The sequence below is a fragment of the Bison bison genome, unplaced genomic scaffold (assembly GCF_000754665.1).
Source record: "Bison bison bison isolate TAMUID 2011002044 unplaced genomic scaffold, Bison_UMD1.0 scf7180017863959, whole genome shotgun sequence".
Classification (NCBI taxonomy): domain Eukaryota; kingdom Metazoa; phylum Chordata; class Mammalia; order Artiodactyla; family Bovidae; genus Bison; species Bison bison.
In genome coordinates this window covers 56,567-67,831 of record NW_011494531.1, presented here as the reverse complement: position 1 = coordinate 67,831, position 11,265 = coordinate 56,567, and the positions used below count along the sequence as shown (strand labels likewise).

The 11,265-nt window shown below is 45.6% G+C and overlaps 1 protein-coding gene across 2 annotated transcripts in view; it reads right to left on the bottom strand.

Moving 5' to 3' along the window:
• LANCL2 (LanC lantibiotic synthetase component C-like 2 (bacterial)) overlaps positions 1 to 1,161 on the bottom strand; it is an 86,370-nt gene extending 85,209 nt beyond the window's left edge. Inside the window, exon 1 of one of the 2 annotated variants that reach the window (XM_010833931.1) lies at positions 911 to 1,161. In XM_010833931.1, the coding sequence (XP_010832233.1) occupies positions 911 to 1,099 (189 nt within the window). In that variant the 5' untranslated portion in view covers positions 1,100 to 1,161. The remainder of the gene's footprint in view (positions 1 to 910) is intronic. The other variant, XM_010833930.1, reaches the window with a different exon arrangement.
• Between the last annotated feature and the right edge of the window lie 10,104 nt (positions 1,162 to 11,265).

The following is an 11,265-nucleotide window of genomic DNA, read 5'->3' as shown; positions in this document are numbered from 1 at the left end:
GGGGGGAAAAAAAAAAAAAAAACACTCATGAAAAGTCTCTCACATATGGCTGAATTTCCAACCGTGGAGAGGGACTGTGAAACATTTCCTCCCACAACAGTAAACACGCAAGTCCAGCCATCAGCGTTTTGGGGCTTCCAAATGTGAATGAGGGCTCCCAAAACAGAAAACAGTGCCTGCAATTCAGCAGATGCCACCACTCACCGACCCTCAGCCTCAGTGCTGAGGGGCTCGGAGGCATGTGAGAAATCAAAAAAACCAGCATGTTGGCCTCAGATAGCTGAGATGCACAGGACAGGAATGACTTCAAAAACCCCACACTCCTGCATCTTTCCATTCACAGTAAATTCCTTAACTTGAGATTATTTATTTTCTTTAATTAACAATAAACTTTGATGTGCAAACTGCCTGGGGCCTTGTTACAAACTTAAATATATCCAAACTTCCTCTCCGGCCTTCTCCGGCAGTTTCTCAGGGCTACATGGCACGCTGTCTCCCTGGCTTGAAGTCCTAAACATTCCCATCAAATAAAACACTCCTTTTAGGTTGTGACTATTTTTTTAGCGGACTGGCAGGAGGAGCCAGGAGGCGCCGACCACGAGGAAAGAGATTAATAGCACAGAGGTTCACAGCCTTCCAGGGCCACGCCGCCCAGGCAGGGCTATGCCGCCCAGGCAGGACCGCAGCGCGGCCCCCTGCCCAGCCCTCTTAGGCCAAGCCTCTCACACCCTCGGCGTCCCCCGGGTCAGGCCGTGACCCAGGCGACGCGGGAGCGTGACGTCCGCCCGGCGCCGGCGGGTGACGTCGGCCCAACGAGGGGGCGGCAGTTGGACTCTACCATCGCTGGCGCCCCTGCCCTTCCCCTCCGGGCCTGGTGTTTCCCGGGTTTAGCAGCCTATCGCCGACTTACCTTCCCGTCGCTGTGGAAAGGGAGGCCGAGCTCCTCGGGGGAGAGGGGCGTGCGAGAACATGGCGGTTCTTCGGCCTGCCTTTCGGCGGCGGCCTCGTAGTCCGGGAAAGGGTTGGGGAACGCCCGATCTTCCATATCTGCGTCCCCGCCCAGCTGCAACTTGAGCCTCCGGGACATGGTCTCGCCCATGTCGGCCGCGCGCCCTGCCCTCCGCGGGGCCGCGCGGTACGGCGAGCGAGCTGGGACAAGCCTCCTCAGAGGCGCTCGGCCCGGCCACGGCGGGCGGCGGTAATCCCTAGGAAAGCGGCGGATGCGCCGCGTCGCGCGTACACGTGGCTGTGGCTGGCGCCCGGTCCCGCCCCGACCTGTCTGGGGATGGGCCCCCGGGAAGGCTGCGGCGCCTTGCAGTCACCAAGGCTCCGCGGCACGGGGTCCCCTCCGAGGAGGAGGCTCCAGCCGGCCGACGGCGCCGCGAGGACAGCGTCTCCGGGGAGGGCGCGGTCCCTCCCTGTCATCCCGCCGTTGGGGGGGTCTGGAGGAGGAGCCAACGCCTTTTTTTTTTTTTTTTCCTTCTTTTAGGTTAGCCCCTTTGTTTTGAATAAACGAGTATCTTAGGTAACAGCAGGTAATGTGAAAGCATACTTAATCACCTAAATATTTCATTGACCGCAAAGTTCCTTCAGTAATAGTTAAATTGCCCAGGAACATAACGTATGTTATAAAGGACACGAGCAAGTAAATCTGCAGTTGTATGATCACAACATAGTTAACAGTCTTTACTGGTTCTCTTTTTTTCTTCTTCTTGTTTCTTTAATTATTTGAAGCTAAATAGATGTTATAGATGACATGATTTCTCCTCAAGGGAAATATATTTTTCTTTTTTTTTTTTTTATTTTGCAAGAATCAGAGTTTTATTTTTTTTTCTTTTTTTATTTATTTATTTTTTTTAAATTTTTATTTTGTTTTTAAACTTTACATAATTATATTAGTTTTGCCAAATATCAAAATGAATCCATCACAGGTATACATGTGCTCCCCATCCTGAACCCTCCTCCCTCCTCCCTCCCCATACCATCCCTCTGGGTCGTCCCAGTGCACTAGCCCCAAGCATCCAGTATCGTGCATTGAGTTTTTTTATTTTTTATTTTTTTAAAATTTTATTTTATTTTTAAACTTTACATAATTGTATTCGTTTTGCCAAAATATATTTTTCCATTATTACGTTTTTTAATTTTTGTTTCCATTTAAACATGATTGAATGCCAAATGGTACTAGGTGATGACAAAGATAGTTTCTGCCCTGAAGATTCCAAGTTAGAAAAGTAAGCGTAGTTTAGCATAATATGAATACTCTTCTGGAACTAAAAAAGGTATACATTAATACATCAAAAATGACATGATAGAGGAAAACAATAGCTACCACAATAAAGGCTCTATTCTGCTTCTGTAGCCTGGCTTCCCACTCCTGCCTGTCCAGGTGTCTCCTCTGAACTATACTACGATTAACATGTTAAATAGCCTCTATCTGTAGGATGACCATGGAAAACTCCAGTGTAGGAGAAAATCACTGTAAAGGTGTTACTCAGCATAAACATATATCCTTAGTGTTCAAGGAAACAGAACTGATATAACGGGATGCCTTGAAGGGCCACTCCACTTTCCTGCTTCATTTCTTTATCCCAGTGTCCATCTTTCTCTCACCCTCAATGAGGACATTTTCTAACCACTCCTGAATTGTGATACCTTTTTGTTGTTCAGTCACTCAGCCGTGTTTGACTGTTGAGACCCTGTGGACTGCAGCACGCCAGGCTTCCCTGTCCTTTACCATCTCCCAGAGCTTGCTCAAACTCATGTTACCTTTACCATATAGGAAATTCAGTCCCCTAACTGCTGAGACTCATCTGTCTTAGGAGCCATCCCTCTCCCACTTCATGGACTTTGCTGCTGCTGCTGCTGCTAAGTCACTTCAGTTGTGTCCAACTCTGTGCGACCCCATAGACGGCAGCCCACCAGGCTCCCCCATCCCTGGGATTCTCCAGGCAAGAACACTGGAGTGGGTTGCCATTTCCTTCTCCAATGCATGAAAGTGAAAAGTGAAAGTGAAGTCGTTCAGTCATGTCTGACTCTTAGCGACCCCATGGACTGCAGCCCAGTCCCATGGGCTCCTCTGTCCATGGGATTTTCCAGGCAAGAGTACTGGAGTGGGGTGCCATTGCCTTCTCCAACAATGGAATGTTGAAAGTGAAAGAAAGTGAAGTCACTCAGTTATGTCGGACTCTTTGTGACCCTGTGGACTGTAGCCCACCAAGCTCCTCTGTCCATGGGATTCTCCAGGCAAGAATACTGGAGTGGGTTGCCATTTCCTTACTAGGCAAAATAACCCACAGCAGATGTTTCCCAAAGCCTGAGTTATTTAGACCCTGACACCATAGGTATGTGCAGCAGAAACATAGACTGCTGGCTTTGGTGTGTTTGGCCTAGTGACCTTTGACCTGTCTCTACCCCTTGTTGACTGAAAAAAAACAGTGCACAGTCTAAGGGTTGAGAATTACATTTTATTCCATGGTCATACTGAGGACTATAGCCTGTGATGGCAGCCTCTCAGATAGTTCTGAGGAACTGTTCCAAAGAGGAAAAGGAGGAGCCAGGATATATAGGAGTTTGCTGGGAAAAAAAACCAAAAAAACCTGTAGTTGAATATCAAAAAGTTACTGCTAATCACACACACACAAAAACTCCTGACTTCACAAATTAATGATTTTAGTGCAGCCCACTCCAGTGTTCTTGCCTGGAGAATCCCAGGGACGGGGGAGCCTGTTGGGCTGCCGTCTATGGGGTCGCACAGAGTCGGACACGACTGAGGCGACGCAGCAGCAGCAGCAGTGCCCTTCTAAGATGCAAGAGTCCAGGCTCATTGACATTATTTCTCTGATCTGCATCTTACCTATCTGGGGTTTCAATACCGTTTTTTCCTTCATCATGAATCCCCTCAGGGCGCACCACTGGGGGCGACCACAGTGGATGATCCCTTGTTTGCTGCAATGGCAAGGCGACATTTTGTTCACAACCTGGTGTGAGGTAAATATAGCTTTTCTCCTTCTCCTTGAAATCTTGGTGATAACCATGGATAACTACTGGCAGGTACACAAACTTGTCCTAAAGACAACCAATATTTTTGAAGACCAAAACTCTAAACCTAATGTAAGGGCTTGGCAAATTTTCCTAAACGCTGTCCGACCTGCAGGTTCCTGTCTTCAGTGGAGATTTCATTTACACTGTTTTTCAAGAAATGACAGTCTCCTTTCTTCACCTCCCGTCTTCAAGAGGCTTCTTAATGCAGGAGACATGGGGATCTGTTCTGACCTTTCAAACCTCAGGACCACCCTCCTCTGCTGGACACTCTTTAGTAGTACAAGGACTTGGCCAGTGCCTGGAAATTACAGACGTTTTAATTATTTTAGGCCAAACCAAATTCTTAGGGAGGGCATCCTTCCCAACCCTTCTATGTAATTGAGATGCTCAGTACAAGGATTAACTAAATACCCATCGAAAACAAATCCCAGGAGTGGTAAGGGCAGTTGGCAAGTGATGTTTCCTTTCTTTCAAAGGAATCTAACTGGGAGAGGGGCATCTCTGTGTTCACCTGACTGAAAACTAGGGTACCACTTAAGGTTGGAAACCCTGAAAGGGTCCAGGGAGTGAGACTTCCTCCTGTAGGATCAGGTTTTCCTGAAGGGGTGAGTAGGGATGCATGGCTGAGAAACCTCCAGATGGCATGCATGTTGGCAGTGGTCAGGTGAAAGAACATCTGTTGAGGACACGTGAAGGCCTGGGCTTTGCTTTTGATTTATTATTTCTCTTTTTGTTATATTTATTATTCACATGTTTGTCATCTGACAGGGCTTGCACACCTTCCTCAGCCACCGGTGAGTCCTCTGGTCCCATTTATGCTTGCCAGAGCTGCCCAGGCTTCCATTAAAAGGCCTTTCCTTTAGGTGGTACAAGAGGAAGTCCCACAAGGCAGACCAGCAAACGCCCTTTGTCTTACACTGCAATCTCCTCTGAGGTTTCCTTTGCTTTGTCCATCCATCCTATCCCAAGTTGTTAGCTGGGGGAAGAAACAAGCTTGCTCAAGGGTATAGGGAAGGGGTTTGCTTTACCTCCTGTCTCTTTTGATACATGAGATGGTTCCTTGCAGCTGCAAGCCATATACAAGCCCTATGTATGCTATACAACCCTGATTTAAGACAAATTTGATTCCTTAAGCCAGCAGTTCTCATAGTGTGATCAGACCCATTAGGGGGGGTGTGAGGCCAAAACTAGCTTTTGTTTTTTTTAATTTTAAGGATAATTCAATATATTAACTTTAATGTAAACTAGAGCCTGATAGGCTACAGTCCATGGGGTCGCAAAGAGTGGGACATGACTGAGCTACTGACACTTTCACTTTCATATCTTAATGTCGTTGTTTTAACTGTAAAGAAACAAATCCTTCCAAGACCAGAATAACCCACAGGCCATGAGGTGGGTTTCTCTGTTTTCCTTTTTTTTTTAATTTGAAAGAATGTTCACCAAGATGGTTCAACAAGTAAGGTAAATGACATCGCTATGCAGTTTTGCACGTCTAAAACCCAGGGAAGTGCATTAGACAGAAGGGGTAGTCATTCTAATTAAACAGTTAAGTGACATCATGACAAATGGATTTGCAGCATCAAAATTGTCCATTTAGATATCTTATTTTTTAGTGATCAGAGATTTCACATTGTTTCTAGTTTTTTTGATACAGACCAGGGTTCTTGGCCTTCCCAGATCAATAGAAATTGACCAGAGGCCAGTCAAGAAATTCAGGTGAGTGTGGGGCCCCTGCTGCTGGGAAAAGGGAGTGAGAATAAGTAACAGGTTCCCTTGCTTGCTTGCTGAGGGGGTGGGAGTGAGTTGGTTCCTTAATATGGGGTGAGAGTAGGGATGTGTCAGGGGTTGGGCTAGAGGGAGGGCTTATGTGTTTTGTCCACTCCTCTGGTGACATTGTATACAGGGGCCACGCACAATATACTGTTTTTGCTCTAGACTCTTCAGAAGAGGCAGTTGGATTTTTTGGTCTTTTTGTATCTTTTGTCCATAATTTGCCCAAACTGCACATGCACATAATTCGTTTTAGTCCCTTGTAGTTGCTTTGTATTCCATTGCTGGAGGAGAGGAGTGTCCAGGTGCAGGCCCTGTAGCAAAAGGTCCCAGGTCCCAGCCTGCCTCATTTTTGTTGTGTTTTGTGTGAAATCCATTACATAATGTAAACTTTTTGGACCTCCATCAACGGCAGTACACACTGGAGTTGTTTTTCTGGTTATGAAAGGTTTCCGTAGATATGCTGCAATGATCTTTAACACAAAATCTTTTGTAAGCTAGATAACCAATTGCAGCTGTCCCAGCAGCAGTGGTAATGGGTGTTCTGGTAGTCATATTCTGCGTACATATGCACAGGACACTGAGCACTAGTGAGCCTGTGCAGACCATTGGAGACAGGTGTGAGAGAAGTACCCGCACACTGCTCTCTCTCTTTGGTACTGTACGGAAGCAACATTATATACGATGTCACAGCAGGTTAAATAGAGAAGCAGTCAGGTATACAGATTTGCAAAAAAATTAAACAATACCCCTTTTCTCATGCATATTATTTTGGTTTTGAAAATAGTTATCTTTCATAAAAATATGTTGTTTATGTTAAAGTTTAGCATATAATTTATGTTAATATGTTGATAAATACATTAACATAATATGTGAGAGTTGGACTATAAAGAAAGTTGAGGACCGAAGAATTGATGCTTTTGAACTGTGGTGTTGGAGAAGACTCTTGAGAGTCCCTTGGACTGCAAGTCCATCCTAAAGATCAGTCCTGGGTGTTCATTGGTAGGACTGATTTTGAAGCTGAAACTCCAATACTTTGGCCACCTGATGCGAAGAGCTGACTCATTTGAAAAGACCCTGATGCTGGGAAAGATTGAGGGCAGGAGGAGAAGGGGACGACAGAGGATGAGATGGTTGGATGGCATCGCCAACACAATGGACATGGTTTGGTTGAACTCCAGGAACTGGTGATGGACAGGGGGGCCTGGCATGCTGTGGTTCATGGGGTCGCAAAGAGTTGGACAAGACTGAGCGACAGAACTGAACTGATAACAAATTGTTAATTATAATTGACAAATTGACAAATTAAGGGTGTAAAGGAATTCTGAGACCTAACATTGGAAAACTGTTGCCTTCAGCAACCTGTTGCTACAAGCCTAGGCTTCAGGGACTTAGAGCACTCAAAGAGACACAATGTGTATATGAGCACCGCAAAGAACTCCACCCTCGCTGCTGCTGCTGCTGCTGCTAAGTCGCTTCAGTCGTGTCCGACTCTGTGCGACCCATAGACGGCCGCCTACCAGGCTCCCCCATCCGTGGGATTCTCTAGGCAAGAACACTGGAGTGGGTTGCCATTTCCTTCTCCAATGCATGAAAGTGAGAAGTGAAAGTAAAGTTGCTCAGTCGTGCCCGACTCTTAGCGACCCCATGGGCTGCAGCCCACCAGGCTCCTCCGTCCATGGGATTTTCCAGGCAAGAGTACTAGAGTCGGGTGCCGTTGCCTTCTCCGACTGTCACTGCTGGTGTTTGCTATTTCCTGTGAAAGTGAAGGTCAAAGTTGCAGGAACTGAATAGTCCATGGAATTCTCCAGGCCAGAATACTGGTGGGGGTAGCCTTTCTTTCCCTTCTCCAGGAGAATCTTCCCAACCCAAGAGTCAAACCCAGGTCTCCCGCATTGCAGGCAGATTCTTTACCCATAGTCTTTTTTTTTTTTTTCCTAGTGTATTTTGATGTTATTTGTATAATTTCTTGCTTTCTGGAATTCAATTTATAATTGGAAAATGATGATCAAAGAAAGGCTAGGTGTCAATTCAAATATGAAAAAGGAGAGTTAGGAGATCCTGACCCAAATTGTGTGTGTGTGATCATAGATAAATCAGTAGATTTAAAGCTTGTGCCAAATTTTAAAATTTAAGCTGAATGTTAATGTTTACGTGATAGTTGTAAAAACCAGAAACAATTTAGATTTGGGTTTTGGGTTCTTTGCAGAAATAAGTGGTGGTGGACTGGGGGGCTCCTGTCCCTGTGGCAGCTCTCAGCAGCAGTCCTCTATGACAGAGTCTCTGAGTGCTGAGGACAGGACCACCACTCTCATAGGAGTCCTAAAGGGACCCTTCAGTGGCTGTCACCAGGTGAGAGCATGGTGATCCCTGAAAGTCTTTGAGTCAAAATGGGCAGTTTCATAACTCTCTTTCTACATTGGATCAAAATCTATCATGACTATCCAAAATATCTAATTTTATTTCTAGATCTCGGCAGGAATCAATGGGATGATTTAGGTTGTTCTAGACTAACAGATAGATAAGAAGGCAAAGATGAACCCAGCAGTTGGTTAGATCACAGGGAAAGCTAAGAAAGAGCAGGAGACATCGATGAAGTGACAGCAGACTCTCAGCACTAGCTCATCTGGAGAGCTCCAAAATATGAGAAAGTTTAACTCAGACAGGAGATCCCTGTGGGGTTCAGCTATCTCTGAGGTCTGGGGACATGAAGGCAGCCCCAGTGTAGTCTACTTGCAAGGAGTGTGTCTTCCTTTACTCTCTGAGGACCACATGCAACCACTGGGCCCAGGAACAAAGCCTCACTTGCAGATGTGGTAGGATTCTGAGAACAATGTAATGTGGGGGAATTCTGAGAACAATGGGGGCAGGGGCTCGTCCCCAGCTCAACTCAGATGGGTCCTCAGGAAAGAGAATGTCATCATGGTGAAGAAAGACGGGGCTTCATGGGTAACCGTGCATTGCCTGCTCCTTCCTGCAGACTGGGCACAGCCTGTGAGGGTGGCAGAGGTGGCATGGCACCCTGCACTATATAAACTGTCCAGAACAGGCTAATCTATAAAAACAGAAAACAGAACAGTGGAGAGGTCTAAGGGGAGAGGGATTAGAAAGTGATGATTAGGAGACATAGAGTTTTTTTTTTTAATTAATTTATTTATTTGAATTGGAGGCTAATTACTTTACAATATTGTAGTGGTTTTTCCCATACACTAACATGACTCAGCCATGGGTGTACATGTTTTCCCCTATCCTGAACCCCCTCCCACCTCCCTCCCCATCCCATCCCTCAGGGTCATCCCAGTGCACCAGCCCTGAGCACCCTGCCTCATGCATCGAACCTGGACTGGCGATCTATTTCACATATGGTAATATACATGTTTCATTGCTATTCTCTCAAATCATCCCACCCTCGCCTTCTCCCACAGAGTCCAAAAGTCTGTTCTTTACATCTGACACAGAGTTTATTTTGGTGATGAAAATGTTCTAAGTTGATTGTGATAATAATTGCACAACTCTGTGATATACTAAGGGCTTCCCTGGTGGCTCAGACAGTGAAGAATCTGCCTGCAATGCAGGAGACCTAGGTTCAATCCCTGGGTCAGGAAGATCCCCTGGAGAAGGAAATGGCAACTCACTCCAGTATTCTTGCCTGGAGAATTTTATGGACAAAGGAGCCTGGCAGGCTGGAGTCCATAGGATCTCAAAGAGTCAGACACAATTGAGCAAAAACTATTGAAGTATACACTTTAAATGAGTGAATTGTATGCTGTATGAATATATATCAATAAAGCTGTTACATTAAAAAAAAAAAAAAAACAGTTGAGAAACTGATAGCCAATACCTAGGCAACAAAGTGCCATGATCCAGCTCTCCAACAACACAGGTGGGTGACAGGGTTATGCTAACCTGCTCTATGTGAGGTGGAAAAACTCAAGACTGCTGGGCTGTATGCTGGGACAGATTCATTGGCAAAAAAAGGCTTTGAGGGTGACATTACATGGCATCAGTCAAATGTGTTCTATTATGATCCCTGTGAGATTTAGTCCAGTGACCTAAGGATGAAAGAGAAGGATAAAGGAAAATAAGACAGAGATGGCATAATACACCCATAATACATTCCTTGGGATTTTCCAAGTTCCTCTCCTATGCCTAGGATTCTAGGCATAGGTTGTGCCTTCTGGGTGGCATGCTCCAGGTCCTGGCAGGACACATGAGGTTCTGTTCCATTTCTTTCCTTCAAAGCACCCTGCAGGGTACAAACCAGTTGCCCCAGGAGCCCTGGGACTTGTGCCTCTGGAGATTCCCTAAGTTCACCTGGCTGGACCTAGGCTCTAGAAGAGTGGTCTGGAGAATGATTAGGTCTTAGTATGGGGCTGATTCAAACAGTTCATGTAAATAATAGCCCTGCAAAACATTATTTGCCTTGGGCCTTATATACTCTATTGTATGTATCTGTTGATGAAAATTCAATTAACAATCAAGCTAAGAAGGAAAAATTGAGAATTTTGAAATTGAGGACTATAACCTGGGAAGCAGATTCTCAGAAACCTCTGAAAACTGTTCCACCTGTTAGAAGTGAAAGACAAAGTCAAATACACTTTCAAGACAAAGAGTCATACATAAAAATGACAGACTGATATTTTACATAAAGTTCACCGGAGACACACAGTCCAGGTTCAGTTCAGTTCAGTTCAGTTGCTCAGTCGTGCCTGACTCTGCGACCCATGAGCTGCAGCACGCCAGGCCTTCCTGTCCAACACCAACTCCTGGAGCCCACCCAAACTCATGTCCATTGAGTCGGTGATGCCATCTAACTGTCTCATCCTCTGTCGTCCACTTCTCCTCTTGCCTTCCCAGCATCAGGGTCTTTTCAAATGAGTCAGCACTTTGCATCAGGTGGCCAAAGTAGTGGAGTTTCAGCTTCAACATCAGGCCTTCCAATGAACACCCAGGATGGACTGGTTGGATCTCCTTGCAGTCCAAGGGACTCTCAACAGTCTTCTCAAACACCACAGTTTAAAAGCATCAGAACTTCAGCACTCAGCTTTCTTTATAGCCCAACTCTCACATCCATACATGACTACTGGAAAAACCATAGCCTTGACTAGATGGACCTTTGTAGACAAAGTAATGTCTCTGCTCTTTTATGCTGTCTAGGTTGGTCATAACTTTCCTTCCAAGGAGTAAGCGTCTTTTAATATCATGCCTGCAATCACCATCTGCAGTGATTTTGGAGCCCAGAAAAATAAAGTCTCTCACTGTTTCCCCATCTATTTGCCATGAAGTGATGGGACCAGATGCCATGATCTTAGTTTTCTGAATGTTGAGTTTTAAGCCAACTTTTTCACTCTCCTCTTTCATCAAGAGGCTTTTTAGTTCCTCTTCACTTTCTGTCATAAGAGTGGTGTCATCTGCATATCTGAGGCTATTGATATTTCTCCCGGCAATCTTGAT